This window comes from Humulus lupulus, chromosome 6 (genome assembly GCF_963169125.1).
Source record: "Humulus lupulus chromosome 6, drHumLupu1.1, whole genome shotgun sequence".
Taxonomy (NCBI): domain Eukaryota; kingdom Viridiplantae; phylum Streptophyta; class Magnoliopsida; order Rosales; family Cannabaceae; genus Humulus; species Humulus lupulus.
This window is the reverse complement of record NC_084798.1, coordinates 59,152,480-59,173,006: the sequence shown is the minus strand read 5'-3', so window position 1 is coordinate 59,173,006 and position 20,527 is coordinate 59,152,480. Positions and strand designations below refer to the sequence as shown.

Here is a 20,527-nt window from a genome sequence, read left to right as displayed (position 1 = left end):
GTGGCTCGTCCTGAGGATAATGGCGCGTTCCGAGGTTAGGCTGACCTATGAGACAACCTTAATGCGCAAAGGCACAATAAGGCTAAGGGACGTGAGCCTGCCATCAAGGTTCTATTAGACATGCAAGAAAACCCCAACTCTCAAAGAAGAGATAACCCAGCACAGAACGTCAACCGGGACCGCTACCCGCTTCGTGCAGAATTAGAGAGTCTAAAGAAGATCATGCTAAGAATGGTCAGATGGCAAGGCCATAAATCAGACTCAGAAGATGAAGAAGTGGAGCCATGTGCTCCTCACATCATGGAAGCCCCCATGTCATGGGGCTTTAAGATGTCGATCATCCCGCTATATGATGGCTGCTGGGACCCAACCGACCACCTTTCCAAGTTCAACAGATTGATGTCGGTGCACCGCATCTCCGATGACGCTAAATGTCACATGTTCCTGATCACTCTAACGAGACCAGTAGATGAGCGGTTGAAGAAGCACTGACCAGGATCCATTCACTCATGGTATTAGTTGTCATCTGCCTTCTGAAGGAAATTCATAGGAGCTCGGAAGGTGAGTTTCAAGGTCAATGTTGTAGCCAACATTAAACAAGGGCCCTTTGAAACCCTCAAGGAATACATCAAGTGCTTCAAGGAGGATGAGGTGAGAACCAAGAGGGTTGACGATGGCTAGCAGTTGATGGCCTTGCAGGCAGGCATTTGTGTGGGGTCCCCACTTTGGGATGACCTCTAGCGAAGGGGATGCTGACGACTTGACGATTTCATTCATCGGGCACAAGAGTTTATCAGCTGGGAGGATGCCCAGATTATAGCCTTCGGAGGACTCATCACCTTCTCAGCTCCAACCGCATCTGGCCCGTGGCTTCAAGAATCCAATATTCCCCTTATGCTCCTGTCCAACTAGTCTTGGGAGGAGTCCAGCCTAGCCTGAGTGTCCTGCCCACAGGTTTCAATGCCGTGCCAACTCCTGGGTTCAACGTGGCCCTGACAGGATATGGAGCAGAGCCCACTGGATACAATGCTTTTTAGCCTACATTCAGTGCCGAAGTTGCCGCTCCATCCTAGTCTGCTACACCCAGTCGAACCCCTACCGGCAGTAGATGCGGGGGCAAAGGAAAGGGCTGGAAGCCCAAAGGAAATGAAAACGGATTGGTCGAGCAGGGAACTAGCTATGGTGAGAAGTATGTCTCGCAGTACTTCGATTATACTGACTTGGTGGACTCTCGAGAGAACATCTTCGTGGCCACAGAATAGCATGTTCACTATCGGAAGCCACAACTCATCCAGAGGGATAGGGAAAGGCGAGATCCAGGAAAGTTTTGTTGTTTTCACAACAACATAGGGCACCACACCAATGACTGCCGCCAGCTCAAAGATCATATTAGAAACCTCATCAAGTTGGGAAATCTCCACCAATATTCTAATGGTGGAGTACGCTAGGCACAACTCCCCACGGATGGAGTGCCCGTGCCGCTAGTGGGCCCGAAGGTCCCAACAATCGCTCCTGTGGCCCCACAACATCCAGTGGTCTGAGGACCTCCTCCGATGAACGGGTGAGTAGGAACCATCTCAAGAGGGCCCCACCTGGGGGGCACCTCCCGAGGCTCACAAAACACGTATGCGCAAGCTTTAAATCATGACGACGAGGTGATGGTTTTGGCTCAGTTATCTGCCCTAAGGACTCAAATGACTGACCAAGTCATAACATTCTCTAAAGATGATGCTCGAAGAGTACACTTCCCAACTATGACCCGTTAGTAATTGAGAGCCAAATCTCCAACAAAATGGAGGCGTAGATTCTGGTGGATGACAGGAGTTCGGTGAACATCCTAGTTAGATCACCCTTTGATAAAATAGGGCTGACCAGTGTAGATTTTTCCTTGCGTGCTTCAACCCTTTACAGATTCTTGGGAGAAGCCCTCATCCTAATGGGGCATATAAATCTTCCTGTAACACTTGGAGAAGTCCCTCGTCAGGCCTTCAAATACTACACCTTTGTGGTGGTAGAGTGTTCCTCGGCATATAACTCCATCCTGGGACGGCTTACCCTGGTAGAATTTGGACTCGTCACTTCCATCTGCCACCTGTGCATGAAGTTCCCCACAGAGGCAAGGATTGGTACCGTTCATGGAGATCAGAAAGAGGTGGGGCATTGTTACAATGTTTCTCTCAAGATCCCCGCCCTGGTGGTGGAGACAGTAGTCCTGTAGCAGTCCAAGGCTTTGGAGGTATAGGTGGTCCAGGAGACCAGGCCCGACGAGTTGGACCCAAGGGTTTAAGAGGAGAGGGAGATTGAACCAATAGAGGAGGTGGATGAGGTAGTTCTTGATTACTCCACACCCGATAGAAAAATAAAAGTTAGGGGAAGCTTGAAGTCGGAAGTTCGAGAAGCATTGGTGGACTTCCTCCGAGAAAACCAAGATGTGTTTGCATGGTCGCATTCCAACATGACTGACATTGATCCAAACATTATCTGCCATGCCTTAAATGTTGATCCCAACTTTGCTCCCGTCCAGCAAAAGCAAAGGACGTTTGATCAAACTCGGAAAGAGGCTCTCAAGGCTGAGGTAGACAAGCTCCTCACCAACGGATTTATCCGAGAAGCCCAATATCCTAGGTGGCTATCCAACCCTGTTCTTGTGCTAAGGCCAAATGGCACTTGGAGGACATGCATCGATTTCTTGGACCTTAACAAAGCTTTTCCAAAGGATTGCTTCTCATTTCCCAAGATAGATCAGATAGTCGATTCCACCTCTGGCTATGATCTGTTGTCGTTCATGGATGCATACTTGGGCTATAACCAGATATCTATGCATGTCGTGGACCAAGAGCATACTAATTTTCGGACCGATAAAGGTATCTACTATTACATCGTGATGCCTTTTGGATTGAAAAATGTTGGTGCCACCTACCAGAGACTGGTAAACCATATGTTCAAAAACCAACTGGGCGAAACATGGAAGTCTACGTGGACGACATGCTGGTCAAGTCTAGGAAAACTCCTGACCATGTGGGTGACTTGGCTGAGGTTTTCTCGGTGCTCCACTGGTTCAGAAATAAATTAAATCCCCAAAAGTGCACACTTGGGGTCACCTCTAGAAAGTTCCTAGGTTTCATCATCAGTGCTCAAGGAATTAGGGCAAACCCCGAGAAGATCAAGGCCCTGATCGAGATGTTGTCTCCTCGGAAGGATAAAGATGTGCAGGGCCTAATAGGAAGGATCATAGCTTTGAGTCGTTTTGTCTCAAGGCAACGGACAAGCTCATCCCTTTCTTTAATGTACTCTGAGGATGTCTGAGATTTGAATGGTCGGAAGAGTGTGAATAGGCATTCCAATGGCTTAAGGAACACATGGCAAATCCTCTTATCCTATCAAAGCCAGTAGACGGCGAATCTCTCCTACTCTATATGGTTGTCTCGGAGAATGCTATCAGTGTTGCTTTTACTACGGGAGGAAGGCCATGTTCAACACCCCGTCTATTACGTTAGCAAAAGACTCGTCGGAGCAGAGTCTAGGTACCCACTGATGGAGAAGTTAACTTTTTCCCTCATGGTGACTTCTCAAAAACTAAGACCCTACTTCTAGGCCCATCCAATTAAAGTCATCACAAACCATTCCCTTAGGAAAGTTCTTCAAAAGCCAGAGTCATCAGGAAAACTCTTGAAGTGGTCGGTGGAGTTGAGTCAGTTCGACGACTGCTATAAAATGTTAGGCACTAACCGATTTCATCGCCAAGTGTACAAGGAATCATAAGAAGCCCGAAGGTCTCCCAATGGTTGGGTCAGCCTAGAAGTTGTATGTGGACGGGTCTTCAAATGAGAATGGTGTTGGAGCTGGACTCATTTTGGTTTCCCCTGAGGGGCACAAAGTGCACAACGCACTTTGTTTTGGGTTTAACGCCTCTATCAATGAAGCAAAATACAAAGCCTTGATTTTTGGACTCTGAGTAGCTCTTGAACTCAAGGCCGAGGGCCTCAGAATTTTTAGAGATTCTCAACTTGTGGTAAACCAAGTACTCTGAGAGTACCAGAGCCGAAGAACAAAAATGATACCGTATCTGACAAAGGCTCAAGAAATGCTGCATAACTTCAGAAGATTCACTATTCAGCAGGTGTTGCAGGAGCAGAATTCCAATGCTGACACCCTAGCTAAGTTGGCCACAACCAAAGACTCTGAGTTGATCAATGTAGTCTCCATTGACTAGTTGAATTCTTCGAGCTTCTCAGCTCCCGATGAGGTGGAAGTTATACAACCCCAAGATGGGTGGATGGAGCAAATAATAAAATATATTGTCTCCGGGGAGCTACCCCAAGATAAGAAGGCAGCTTGGAAGCTAATCTATCAGGCACCTCGGTACATAATCATGGATAGTAAACTATATCTGCGAGGATATTCTTTGCCTTTGCTTTGATGTGTGTCTAAGCAAAAGGCCAGTCTGATACTCCGAGAGGTACACGAGGGCTTTTGCGGAGACCACGCCGGGGGGAAAAATCCAAAAAGATCTTTAAGCAAGGATACTTTTGGCCCACCATGAATGGAGATGTGATGGATTATGTCAAGAAGTGTGACAAGTGCCAGCGTTTCACTAACATTCCTCGAGTACCTCCAAATGAGCTTGCGCAAATGACCAGTCCATGGCCTTTCGCTGTCTGAGGTATCAACCTTATCGGGTCTCTGCCTATAGGAAAAGGAGGAGTGAAGTATGCCATAGTGGTCACAACGATCATCTCTAAAAAGGCCCTCGATTTTGTCATTAAAAACATTGTTTGCAGGTATGAGCTCCTGAGAAAGATAGTCTTCGACAATGGGTTGCAGTTGATAGTGAAGTATTTACGGACTTCTATCAACGACGTGGAGTTATCAAAAGCTTCTCCTCTATGGCCCACCCGCAGGCAAACGACCAAGTGGAAACAATTAATAAGACGCTCAAGTCGACTTTGAAGAAAATACTGGAACAGGCAAAATGAGCTTGGCCCAAGGAGTTACCTATGGCATTTTAGAGCTATCTCACCACTGCCAGGACTTCCACCGGCCACTCGTCATTCTCCATGGCCTATGGGTATGAGGCTATGCTCCTAATTGAGGCAACTATCTCCACGCACCGACAGGATACGTATAACCCGACCACGAACCATGCTTTATTGCGAGAATCACTGGACCTCATGGAAGAGCTTTGTGAAGCTTCTCAACTTCGCGTAGCATCCTACCAGCAGAAGGTAGCCAGGTATTTCAACTCTAAAATGAAGGATAGAAAGTTTGGGGTCGGGGATCTGGTGTTGCGAGGAGTCTTCTTAGCCACCCAAGACCCTGGTGTAGGAGTTCTGTTACCAAACTGGATTGGCCCATACCAATTCGAGAGCATTGTGTGTCCGAGGACATACAAATTGGCCCAACTAAGTGGGGAGTTGATTCCCCACGCCTAGAATGCCGAGCATTTTCACCGGTATTACTAGTAATATGAGCAATGAAATTTGTTAATTTCTGTAGTACCCTTTGTATCCTTCAGGCACATTTAATGAAAATCGTGTATAAAAAACACGACAGGAAAGAAATTTATTGTTTGCTTATATTTCTTAGTTTCCTTTTTTCTGTTGTTGCTATGTGTAAGAGCACCCCCTCGCTGGCCTAAACAAGTGATCCCAGACTAGTCTCTGATCACTTGGGGGGCATGAATTTAGGACAGTGTCACAACTTCTGGGGAACGACCGAGGAAACTAAGCTTATCAAGCGGAGTAAGCCTAGTGTCTCCACCCAGAGTATAGAAAAACCTAGGAAGCTAATCGAGTCTAGCCTAGGAGACTAAGCCTTTTCCAAGCAGAATAGGGCTTAGCACCTACAAATTAGGCAATCTTAGTAGCGCGAGAATAGACTAGACTTTTGTTATCTCCTGTGGACATCGAGCCCGAGGAGCTCTGGCCAGGTCTTTGATCTCGAGATGCGAACGAAAGATCGAGTACTTTGTACTTGGTCTCGGGGCAGACTTGGGACGCCTCCCATGGACACTGCGCCCGAGGAATTTTGCCCAAGTCCTCAGAAGGCCTTGAATATTATAGCGTCGGGAAGTCCATGACATGGAGAGATTAGTTAGGGATCACATAGCTAAAAAAACCTGAAGAAACCCAGCGTAGAAAATCTAGTAATGTGAACTAAGAGATTCAGGTTACCTCCCAAGGACAGCGCGCGCCCAAGGAATAATAACCAAATCCTAATCTTTGAGATGTGAACAGATGCCTGAGTCGTTTGTACTCGAACACCTCCCATGGACATTGCTCCCGAGAAGCCCTGACCGAGTCATAGTCTTGACACGTTGTCGAGATATGAGCTAAATACTTGGAGGAGTAGACCCTAAAAGTAACTCTTAGTAGCGCTAGTACGGAATAACATCACCTCCTGAGTACATTGAGCCCGAGGAGTTGTGAGATGATCTTGAAAGGTGAACAGAAGCCCTGAAATATATGCTCGGGGGGCGAAGTTAAAGCCCCTAACTGACCATCTAGGTATTACGTACTCAGGGGGCTGGCAATTGATGTGCAAGAACACCTGAAAGCCTGAGTCTTTGGACTATGGGGACACAGGAGGACGACAAGTTAATTCGAGGACTTTGAGCCTGGGAAAGCACTAAATGTCTAAAGGTTCGAGCACAACAGGCTGGCTCCATCTTGAGTAATAGGAACTTGAGGATGCTGAGTTGTGTTAGTTTAATGCTAAATTTTTCGTTAAAGTTACTTCTAGGACTTCAAGCCTACAAGAGACACTAAATGTTGGAAACCACCTATAAATGATTTTGAGTTCTTGTTCTCGTGGTAGTAATGTTATGTTGAATTCAAAGAACCAAACCAAATATTTTAAATGATTTTGAGTTCTTGTTCTCGTGGCAGTAATGTTGCATTGAATTTACAAAACCAACTCAAATATTTAAAATGATTTTGAGTTCTTGTTCTTGTGGAAATAATGTTGCATTGAATTTACATAACCAAATAATATATTAAAAATGGTTTGAATGCTTATTCTTGTGGCTGCTAGGTTACATTGAATTTATAGAACCAAACCAAGTAAAGCAAGACCTAGGGTACTTGTTCTCGTGAATGCAATGTTACGACGAACTAAAAGAATCAAAAGAGTTTAAAAGTAGTGCAAACTGCATAGTTTTAGATGAAAAAATAATTACAATTGTGATCGAGGGCTCAAGCGTTGTTTGTCTATACCCCAATAATTTATGGCACGCAGGCCTACTCAGTTTAAAAAGAAAAAATTATAAACAAGACAAAGTTACTGAGGCCCTTCGCCTAGGGGCACCTCTACAACCATCTTGATCATCGGGTTAACTTCGGGGACATGACCCGCTGCCAAAGCCTCTTCCTCCTGAGTTGCACGAGCAGTGTCTGCCTCGAGACGTGCCTCGAACTTGGTCTTCATATCGAGATCCTCTGTGAACAAGAGATCCATGTCTTTATTGCTTTGCCAGGCAACCAAGAGCATGTCCTCAGCCAGCACATCGAGGTCTTTTACCAATTCTTTAGCGGTCCTTTTGGCTTTCTCTAGCTTTTCGGCATGGGCAAGAGACCCTACCTAGCTCAATCAGAGCTCCTCGCAGACTCGGGCCAGCTCCTTGTCCATAGTCCGCGTACGGTCTGCGACATCTTTCATTAACTAGGAGGATATTTCCTCCAAGGTAGACAACATTGACCGCTAGGTGAACAGTGGGTCCTCCACATTGCGGACACGGGCCCTAGTGTCCTCCACTCCCTTCTGGAGCCACGAATGTTCTTCCAAGGTGACTACGGTCTCCTGGAGTTGAGCAAGTTCCTCCTGGACACAGGCCAACCCCTCTCGAGTTTTCTTCAGCTTGAGAGATCCCATCAGCACAAGGTCCTCGAGTTGTTGATTGAGGGACGCAGTCTATAAAATCAGATCAAGTCAGTCAAAAAGACAGAAATATACACTGAACCTAGGCAAAAATTAGGAGACTTACCCTAGTGGAAGAGTGACGGCTGGTAGCCACTAGCGCAACTTCGTTGTCGTTGTCGCAACGGGCAAAGCTGTTGAGGGGCATCTCGCATAGGGATGCTGCTAGTCTCTACATGAGCTCTCTGTCGAGCGATAGGGCCCTATCTTCTATTCTCCCCGTGATGAGAGGTTCCAGCTCTTCGCGATGAGGAGGGACGATGGGTTCCTTTGGCCAGTCCTCCCACAGATATTTGGCTAAGAGTCGGCAGTCCTCGTTGCCCTCCCCGATGCGGGTGTTGTAATACTCGACAACCTCCCTGTGCATCTCCGACTCATCCCCTTCGTAGTGCTCTAGGAAGATAACCAGTCGGTGCACCCTAGCTTATGGGGAGCTAGAAGTGATTTCCTCTCCCTTCCTGGAGAATCCCTCATCTCAGGGGGGAGGAGGCCTCGAGGTCAATGACCTCATCGGCAGCCATTGCGCTCGGAGAATGGACCAGTGGGACAATGACATAGGGTGCTTGGGCAGTTGGTGTGGGTGTGGGCACTACTATTGGAGCTGTAGAGGCGTCTATCTCAGAAGGCCCCAACACCCTCTGACGTTTCGAGCCCGTATTGACCTCTTCCTCCAAGAGACCAGCTTTGAGAGGTCTTGTCGCCGCTGGCTCCGAGCTCTCCCGTACTGCGAGAGCTTGGCTGCTACCATCCACTTGTTTCTCCTTCTTGGAGCATTGTCCCACTTCTCAGTACATTTGAAGGATCTCATTGTGAAAGGCGTAGAAACCATGTTGGTGGAGCTGATGAAGCTCCTCGGAAAACTGAAACAAACACCAAGCAGTTAGAGCCTTGGCCCGAAGAAAGCTAGGCCAAAACAAGAATCCCTAAGACTACTGCTCGGGGAAAAGGGAAGGAAAAGAAAAACTAATGACATTGGAGTGTCCTCGGAGCCAGACACCTGGCAGCGGAGACACCACCGGAAAAGATGAACACCATCGGTCGAAGGTCCATAATAACGAAAAGCGCCTCAGGACACCCCAAAACGTCTAAATACGTCATTTAGATAATTTTTTACAACAAATAAGGTAAAAATAACCTCTAAAATGCTTGAAAATGAATCCTAAACATGCATACTAAGTCATCAAACATACCCAAAACACAGAGTCATAGTTCAAGGACACTTACTCGAGATGTAGCATCGGATGGTGTTGAATCAAGTGCGAACTCTAAAGAATTGCTTCTCGTTTGCCCAGAAGTAAGAAGATTCACGCCAATCGTCTAGAGTGATGGAAGAATCAGAAAGGATGCAAAGCCGAGGATTGCTGGGAAAGAGAACGGTTTGGGAGTCTGGGAGAGGTTGGAGAGTAGAAAACAAGGAAATTTGAAATGAGCTAAAGTAACGTTGGAGAGTTGGTTCTCGACCTTTTATGTCCAGTGCTTGGGGGCGAAGTAAGTTCACCCCGATTGTCGGATTACCTATGGCATAGGTACTCGAGAGCAATCCAAGGGCCAGGATCCAAAAGGTCATGGATCGTGATCATTAGCATTCAAAAAGGGAAATCTCGAGTATAGGCTGAAAGGACACCTAGGGTACAGAAAAGACGTTTTGGGCCGCAGACCTGACCCTTCATTAATTGCATGGATTGATGGGCCCAACAATAGGGGCTCAGTAGGTGGAAGGAAATCTCGTGGTGACATCATAAGAAGTCCAAACATTTCCATCTGAGGACTATTCGATTCCTCCCTAGTTTTAAGTCTCCACTGTCTGAGGACGAGTAGAGACTTGGGGGGCAAATGTTGTCAGTGTTTTCACTAAAGGACATGTGGCAATCCGAGCAGAGCACGTGGCGAGGACGCGTGCCTCTTCAGGTGAGGCCACGCCCTGAGGGTTAGTCCTCGGAGGGTGGATGTCTCTCCGTAAGAGGTAAGGCACATATGTCTCTCTGAGGCCATGCCCCGAGGAATAGTTAGTAGTCCTCAAATTCCTTACAGACAGTTGATTTCCAGACCAAGGACCTTGTCCTCGGGACCTAGAAGGCTAGCCATGTGTCAATCAGTGTGGGTTTGTAGCTTCAGAGGATCGTCTAACAACCTTTTTTGTTATTCGTCCAATGTTGTCAATTGTACGACTCGACAATTCGCACTCCTACTACGCCACCTGACAAGGAAATACGTGCGGCATGCCCTGACAGTGCCAGGGGCATGTTCCCCATAAAGTAGGTAACTTTCTGTAGTGGGCCTCGTGTTTATCGCCTGGGTCGTGGTCTCTAGTTAATGTTGTCCAATGCATTAAAGTGGTATTAATACCCCAATAACAGGGAGAATGTGTATTAATTAGCCCAATGTGTATTAATTATAGATGATTAGCAATTAATGACCTCAACCTCTATAAATTGGGATAGGGATCTCATTGTAAAGGGTTCATCATTTTTATAGAAAGAAAGCTAACGCTGCCTGAGAAACTCTATTGAAGATTGCCCTAGCAAGCTTCCAATCCCCTTAATATTAGAGACTAGTAGACTAGGGCTCTTTTATAGACTAAACTACGTAAGAATTGTTGTGTTCGTGTTATTTATTTCTTTAGCATCTCATATTTAGGCTGATAGTGAAAAAGACAGTCAATGGTTTATATTATAATTATTTAGAACATCTCGCAAATTTTGGTGAAATTCTGAATAATTTACTGTATCAAAAAGGGAGTTCAAATAATATGTTTCACACCCGTATAAAAGAAAAAGACAAGCATCCAACAAGTTGTTTGAACTTATTTTCGACACAATACATTATTCAGAATTTTTCCAAAATTTATAAGATGTTTTAAATAACTACAATTTACTATAAAAAAAATTGTGATTATAACTTTTTTAGGAGTTGTAAATAGAAAAGGGTATATTATAGTCATCCGCTATGTATATTGTCGAATCGTGTGTAGTTCTAAATATATATATAGGACAATTCTCCTATATGAGTTTCACTTTAAGCCATGCTGGTAGGGCTTTTAGTATTTCTCGACCCGTGAACAGTTTTCAGCGCGACTTTTTTTTATGACCGTGTATATTGTAGCTATTTAGAGCATCTTGCAAATTTTCAGAAAATTCCGAATAGTTTACAGTACTGAAAACTATGTTCAAACATGTTGTTTTCCGCGCGCATAAAAAAAATTAGTCATGCGTGCAACAACATGTTTGAACCTAGTTTTCGGTACTGAAACTATTCAGAATTTTATGAAAATTTGTAGGATGCTCTAAATAGCTACAATATACACGGTCATAAAAAAAAAATCGCGCCGAAAACTGTTCACGGGTCGAGAAACACTGAGAGCCCTACCAGTAGGGCTTAAAGTGAAGCCCCTATAGAAGAATTGTCCTATATATTTATTTAGGGGCTTCACTTTAAGCCCTACTGGTAAGGCTCTCAGTGTTTCTCGACCCGTGAATAGTTTTCGGCGCAACTTTTTTTTATGACCGTGTATATTGTAGCTATTTAAAGCATCCTGCAAATTTTCATAAAATTCCGAATAGTTTAAAGTGCCGAAAACTAGGTTCAAACATGTTGTTTTCCACGTGCATAAAAAAAAATTAATCACGCATGCAACAACATGTTTGAACCTAGTTTTCGGTACTGTAAACTATTCGGAATTTTCTGAAAATTTGCAGGATGCTCTAAATAGCTACAATATACACGGTCATAAAAAAAAAAATCGCGCCGAAAACTATTCACGGGTTGTAAACACTAAGAGTCCTACCGGTAGGGCTTAAAGTGAAATCCCTACAAGAGAATCTCATATATATATATATATATATGGGCATTTATTCAATCCCTCACTTCAAATTGAAGGACCAAATCCCTCATTTGATGTCAACTGTTGGATTCTCTTTTAATCATAATGGATGGTTGGATGATCATTTACTATTCAAAAGTTGGTAAAATACCCAACTGACCCATAGCAACCTAATACTTGTTAGCTTTTTTATTTTGGATATTTTCACTCATATAAATTTTTTAATACAGTTTTATATTATTAATACAACTATTTATGAGATTATTATTAAAAAATATGAATTTAATTTAATTTATCATTATAGAATTTAATTAACTAAAATTTGTAGTTAAATTAGAAAATTAATCTTAATGAAAATTGACTAACAAAATTTCTAATAAATGAAAATGGTTTTGAAATTTTGATCAACCAATCACATGTTTTGTAAAAAAATTAACACACAATGAAATCAATCATATTTTAATAAACAGGCTTTCACATATTAAATTAAGATTTTTAATTCATAATCACACTTTTATAAATACAATTTTATACTCGCGAACTAATCATGTCCTAAATAAGTTTAACTCATTTGCCATTTTTTTTCTTTGGGTGGAGGGCAAGTAATTTGTTTTTTTTATTAATCTTATTTGCTTTACTGATTAATTTTAAAATCTATGAAATTATATACATATATAATGGTAATAATTAAAAATAATAAAACTAGTTTAAATGGTTTTAAATTTATAAATATTTAATTTTACAAATAAAAAATATTAATGATAATCATTTTCTCATTTATTAATTTTTATGTTAAAAAAACATCTAATTAATTTTACTGTTAAATACATTAATAAAAATAATTGATGTTAAACATTCTATCATCTACAATAACTAATACTAAACATTCTACCATCTACCATTTTTTTATTTTATAAAAAGAACACTTAAAATAATTAAAATACACAATTTATATGGCTCTACACTATATTATATTTTCCAACCTAATTAATGGTAATTCAATCTTCTCAAAATTAAAAAATAAGACTGACAAAAAAAACTTGTCCAAAAAAAAAATTAATACAAAACTCATACACAAAACAATCATAATATATATCAATTTTTATTACATTCTTCTTGTTTTGCGTTACGCAAACACAAGATTTAAATTACATAGCCCTAGACATATGTTTACGTAACTACTATTGTAAATATATCAAACTTCATAATAGATTTATCATACAACCCTCAACAAAACACTTTTTTGGACATAAAATGACACATATGCCCTCACATTTTAAAGCTACATCAATGACTTTTAGTCAACCAGTTTCCATAACCGATTAGAGCCTGTTACCAAAGTATTGCTCCATCTCTCTTAATATGACACATGGCCTGAAGCTAAGACCCACCTTTGAAGGACTAAATCCTCTTAGGGATGTTAGAATTTGCCTCTATATATATATATATATATATACGTTTAGCGAAAATAAAGAATGATGCGACTAGAGGGTTTTCTTTTAAAATATCATCAAAGGAGAGATGTTGTTCAACGTCTCCTTTTAATGCACAATAATTTTCGAATATAGAGAGCATTTTATACTATAATGCATCACAACTAATAATAATTTGAACAACTAATCAATTTAAGTATAATTCTCCAAAGTGAATCCATATTAATATAGCACGTAACTTAATAATTAGAACTCAAATAAAAACTAAATATAGTGAAAAATGTAATGTCATTGGAAGAGATTTTCTCTCCCTTGTTAAAGATATATAACAGTGACTAATTTAGTCACATCAATTCAAAATTGAGTGAAAGTTAACAATGTCACCATAATCATATTAAGGATTAATTTGACAATAACTAAGGGCTAGTACAACCTAAAGCTAGAATTTAAAGCTAATACTTTTTCTAGAAGAATTTATAATTATTTTATAAATTTACTTATTTATTATATAGATTATTTAAAATAAATAAATATAATAATAAATTAAATTAGAATTAAATTGCAAAATGAATTAAATATTAATAATTTTTTTTTGTTTTAAAAAATATATTTTTATTAGATATTTTAAAATATTTTTATTTTAGTAATTTTATATCAACACACTACTCAAATTATAGAGTTTATTATTTTAACACCACACAATACTTTTAGAATAAAATTTATTAAACCAACAACTACTTTGCTTTAGCTGTTTTTTCCACAGCTTATCTAAAGTTGATTGTTGAAAAAAGTACCGCTCTAACGCACATCTAAAGTTTATTGTTAAACTCGACCTAAACATGCCAAGACAACGGAGCTTTTTTTTTTTTTTTTTTTTAAATCAAAACTTAAGTCACCACATTAACTTTTAGCGGGGCTATATCTTTCCATTATAAGTTCAGTTATTTTCTTGCTTGACCAAAACATTTATGACTTAAAAAAAAATATGTGAAAAGAATTAAATAAAGAAGTGCTGATAAAGAAGTGCTGGTAGTGACGAGGTAATCTTTTATATAAATATATATATATATAAATGCAATTGTTTTTCACATTAATTTTTTTTTAAAATAATTAATTAATTAATTTGTCAAATAATATGTATGTACAATTTAAATTATATAGGTAAATATCACATATTATGTATAATAATACCTATTAATTATTATATATGCTCCATAATTTTCTATCCCAAAATATGTCATTTGTAATTATTGGATCCGATTGTCCCTCCCATTAACATCCTCTATTTCTCTTTCTAAATTGTATAATCTACATATAAATTTTAAGATTTTACATTAACTAATCTTGTAGATTTTGAAAAAATACCAAAATTAAAAAAAAAATAATCTTAAACAGATATTTGAGTGAAAAGATATGAACCTCCAAAATTTTCGTTAAATTTCAAAACAGACAATTGATTTTGCATCAATTTGGCATCAATTTTTTATCGTTTTGGCCAAATATCAAGTTTTCATGATTGCATCGCAAGAGCATCGAAACAGCATTGATTTTGCATCGAAAAAGCATCGTTTTGACAACAACAAAAAAATCAAGTTTTTATGATTGGATCGCAAGAGCATCGAAACAGCATCGTTTTAGCCAAAAATCAAGTTTTCATGATTGCATCGCAAAATAATCGAAACAACATCGATTGGGCATCGAAAAAGCATCATTTTGGCAACAAAAAAAATCAAGTTTTCATGATTTGATCGCAAATGCATCGAAACAGCATCGATTTTGCATCATTGGATTTTTGGGCAAAATGATGTTTTTTTCGATGCAAAATCGATGTTGTTTCGATACTCTTGCCATCCAATCATGAAAACTTGCTTTTTTTCTCTATCAAAATGATGGAAAATCGATGTTGTTTCAATAATCTTGCAATGCAATCATATAAACTTGATTTTTGGCTAAAACGATGAAAAATCGATGCTCTTCGCTGAAATTTGATGAAAACTTTGGAGTTTCATATCTTTTCACTCAAATGTCAGTTTCAGTTGGTTTTTTTTTTAATTTTGATATTTTTTCGAGATCTACAAGATTAGATCATGAAAAATCTTAAAATTTATATGTAGAACATGCAATTTAGATAGAGAAATGGATGATGTTGATGGGAGGGGCAATTGGGTCCAATAATTACAAAATTGCATATTTTGGGGATAGATAGTTATGGGGGCATATGTAATAATTAGTAGGTATTATTATGCATAATATGTGATATTTCCCATTATATATGGAAAAATACTAGTCATGGGTTTTTTAAATGATAATTCAGATCTTGTATTTTACAAAATGGATCAAAGTAATACCATATATCTAATTTTGGTCAAAATATTTTCAAATAATATAATTTTTTTTTCTCAACTCCTTAATAACCTTGTCTGCTACTGTGAACTCATCTCATCTCCAACAACCCAAGAAGTAATTTTATAATTAAGAATATTTTAACAAAAATCGGGTCTAGGATAGTATTTTGATTCATTTTGTAACACACGGTCTGAATTGTCATTTAACAAAACACAAGGACCGATCGTGTATTCGAGAGAAAAATATGCCAAAATGGTATTTTCCCTCTATATATACTAGGTGAAAGCAAAGTATAATGCACATTTGCTTAGTTTTATTTAGAAAATGTATTAATTTATGTTTAAATAAATAAACCATGTTATATATTATAAAAGAATATATTTAATATAAGGTATGACATGAATATATATTTAAAAAAAAAAAAGAGATTCAAACCAAAACATTGGCTATAGTTTTAAAGAAAAGTTACATCATGTATATCTTATATAAATTAGATGGTTAAACTCTAAAAGATTTATATTATATACTGATAATAGTATTTCTTAATTTTTTTATATAGATTTGAAACTTATATTTTTTCTATTAACATTTGCTAAACACCTATTATAATTAAAATTTTGTAAATTAATAAATTTTTTATTGGATAAGATCAGTTTGATTTTTTTTTGAAAATATTAATAATAATCATGTCTAATTTTTTTTAAATATATATATATTTGAAAATTAAGAAAAGATTAAATTTAAATCTTATATCTTGGTTCTATCCTAAGTACTTATCTATATATTGAATTTAAAATTTAAATTTATATTATACAAACGAAAAATTAAGATAATGTTAAATATTATTATAATAATATTTAAAATTATATTAATATAATTATTAAATATATAATCTACTGTATTTTTTAATTAATTTTGAAAATATATTTGTAAGATTACCTTAAATATTTGTAAGATTGTTTGATTTATTATTCAGAAGAATAATACATATTCTTATATTTTTTTATAGGAAATTACATAAGGATAAAATGGTCATGCAAAAGTATTAAATATTTGTTAATAGTTGTAGTTAAGTACCAATATTTGAAAATAATTTTGTCGTTATAATTTCAAATTAGTTTTATACATTTTTTAAAAATAGTTTTAGGAATATTTGCCGCTATAATGCTAAAAATTTGGTATTATTGTTGTAAAAAAACAAAAAAAATTAGTATTTGACTACAATTGACAAATATTTGATATTTTTTATACAAATAGAAAATAATTAGTATTTAGTGCAACTATTCACATAGATTTATTATTATTGTTGCTAAAATAAAATAATTAATATTTAAGTGCAACTATTAGTAAAAATTTATATTTTTTGATGCAAATATCACAAATAATAATAGTGACAATAAAACTTGCCTCCAATCGGGTTAAGTCAGATCCTGGCCGTACATTTTTTAATAAACTAAGAGCTCCTTGAAGGATTTTGGAAGCTTTGTTTTCATCATAAGAATTAATAGATTCTATCGATAAAGGCTTCGTTAGAACAACCTTTGTCACCTCCTTTATATTCTACACAAACATTATTTCACGTGTTAGCTTACTACATCTTCTTAAATATAACTCCATTAATACCAATAAAACAACCTTGCAAGTCTAAAAATATTTTTTTTTCCAAATAAACTTTGAAGTATAGATTAATTCTTATTAATATATATACTTTCAGCAATGAAATCATATTAATATTAAATCATGAGAAAAAAGGCATGTTTCTTTAATTATTATAGCTCGTATAAAAATTAATTATGAGTAAGTAGACTAGTAAAAAAAAATTTAGTGTTCAATTTTGAAACACTTATGAAAATTATATATATAGCGAACGCTACAAAAACATTATGTGATTTTTGGACAGATATTTTCGAACACAGTGGAGGAGCCTGTCAATTGTGATGTGATAGTAGTGAAGGCAAAATTTATAGAAAAATATGAAAAGAAAGGCAAACTAAAAATAATAACAAAACATTTATTAAATTTGTATGAAAATAATAAATAAAATAAAACTAGAACAACTTATTTTGGAAGTTAAATTGAATAATTTTTTTTAATAATAATAAACACCGACAAAAAAGGATATATCAAAGTTAATGAGAATATTCAAACATTTTATGCTTTCAATTGATCAAACCTAACATGATATGAAAGTGGGGCTAAAACATAGTACTGTAACACTTTCAATTATTAATTTAATGTCCTTTTTCTTTGCCACGTAAAATATACGTCATCGTGAGAAGCATGTATATGTTTATCAAAGAAAAATCAAAACTATCTAAACGAATAAGAATAATAATTTTTTTTCTCTAACCCCGTAATTGTAATTGGTCTTGAGATGTGGATTTATTCAACCTCTCTAACATTAAAAATAATAATAACAATAATTTTTGTGAGTAAAAAAACTAATGATAATTCAAAATTAACAAATATATTATTATATAAAAAATATGTACCTGCCACAGAAAAGTTGCACTCATCTATGTTTTTGTCTTACTTTTTTCCTCTCATTTTTTAACAATTGTAAAAAAAAAAATACAAGTATCACTATAAGTGCAGCTATAATATATAGATATATATTATATATATTTATGACAATTCTTCTGCATTCTTTTTAAGTTTTATTGGCAGTTATTATATATACATATTTGTTTAGTTTTATTTATAAAATATATTGATTATTTTTATTAAATTTATATTGACGTCATATAAATTTTGAAATAAATATCCTATTTTAATTAAATAATTTATTTATTTTTGTTTAAGTTTATGTTTGTTCTAGTTTTTGAATTTGGGATTGACAACAATAGATTATATATTATATACTTAATGTAATATTAAATATTATACGTAGATTTTAAATTTAAGTTTATTGCTAGTTTTTTTTAAAAAATAATATGTTGCTAATTCATAGTACATTATATTATTATATGTTTAATATGATATTATTCTAATAAGTGAGTTTAAGTTTAATAAAATTTTATTTAAGTTATAAAACGTATGATTATATTATTTTTAAAGAATTATAATTATAAAATATCTCAAAAATATCATATTTTAATTTGATTAATTATTTATTATTTGAAAATAATTATTAATGTAAAATATCTTATTTTAATTTGTTTAATTATTTATTATTTTTAAATAATTATCATTATAAAATATCTCAAAAATATCTTATTTTGTTAAATATAAGAATATTCTGTTAAAGTTAACATTTAAAAAATAAAAAACCATCAAAACTAAGAATTTTCGTTATCTACACACTTATTATATAGAAGATATATATATATATATATTTATAAAAGAATGATATAAACATATTAAAAGAAAAATTAAACTTAAACATTGTTTATGAGTTTTTTTATAAAAAATATATATGATAACATTTTAGACATACTCTATACTATAAAACATTCATGATATTATTCAAATCACATATTTATGATTGGAGAAGAAACTTGTTTATTCTTGATAGAATATAAATGTTATTCTAATTTCTTATGTAGTTAGACAATCATACTCTATTTGTACACACACGACACACATATATAATATATTTATAATGTTTGCTGTTATTTAATATGAATATATATTTAGTTAAGTTACATTAAATAAAATAAAACATGTTTTATTTATAAATATAAATGATAATTTTTTTTAATAAAAATTAAGATTATATATTATATAATATTTAAATTTAAATTTATATTAATATAATTATTAAATATCTAATTTTATATTAAATATTATTATAATAATGATATTTTATAATATTTGAATTTTTATAAACACACTTTTTATATAGAAGAGATATAAATAAAATTTACTCCGTATATATTTAAACCGCCCATAAATATATATAACCTTAAAAAATATAAATGAATTAAAAACATAATTTTTTTTTGTGTATGTATAAAGTATATGTATATAACCTTACAAATATATATATATATATATAAAAGAATTTACTTATTTGATACTATTTATTTTTGTAAAGAATTGTTTTGCTACTTTCTGATTTCAATAATGCTCATATGATACCATGTATTTTAAAATCATACAAATTTGGTATCCTAGACTCACATTTGATAAATAAAATTTTGTTAATATGACCAAACTGCTATTAGTTATATGTAATTAAGTAATAAAATTTAAATTTGGAACTCATATAATTGAGAGCAATTTAAATAAATTAGTAAAATTTTATTAATTAAATTACGATTTCAAAATACATCATAGTAAATGAACATTATTGTTAACATTAAATACTAAAATGATACTTTAAAAAAAAGTAAAGGCTACCAAATGAACACCTATCACTATATATATATATATATATATTTGTATTATTTATACATAGAGAGGGAATAAAGCTTTAACTTGCACGCCATCTCAATTAATTAAGGGAAGAAAACTAAACACTATAACTTAAACATATAATCAAAACGTATTTAGAAATTCCCAAACAAAACAAGGAAAAAACAAAAGCAAAATAAAAAGAAGAGAGTTGAAAATGTTCCGGCCGTTTTAAGCGAATCATATGCGGTGTCTTAGTGTTAAAGAAATGGACAAATAGTTTATATATATTAAACAGTTCCTACATATACAAATAATTTAGGTACTTACCCCACCTTAACATTTCTAATATCTGACCACTAATATTTTATACATATGAAGAATAATTTTTAAAAAAGACGTACCAAAATTAAAAAACAAATTCAAGAGCAACTACAATATTATGTAACACCAAGCCAGCTAGAAGACTGTCTTTAATGTTTTGTATTTAAACATACAAAACTACTTTCGAAATTAGAACATCACTTTTTTTTCTTCACGATTGAGTCAAATATCAATGTAATATATATATATATATATATATATTAAGAAAAAGATGGGATACTTATTGGGGAATCAGAGAACCAGTTTTACGAAGATCAATCAACAAAGAAGAACACACCATAAAGAGGAAGAAAAA

At 35.4% G+C, this 20,527-nt stretch overlaps 1 protein-coding gene across 1 annotated transcript in view; it reads right to left on the bottom strand.

The window, feature by feature from the left end:
* Positions 1-20,527, bottom strand: part of LOC133782203 (oxysterol-binding protein-related protein 4B-like) — a 75,201-nt gene that overhangs the window by 54,330 nt on the left and 344 nt on the right. Inside the window, exon 2 of the mRNA XM_062221424.1 lies at positions 16,921-17,073. Coding sequence (XP_062077408.1) covers positions 16,921-17,073 — 153 coding nt within the window. The remainder of the gene's footprint in view (positions 1-16,920; positions 17,074-20,527) is intronic.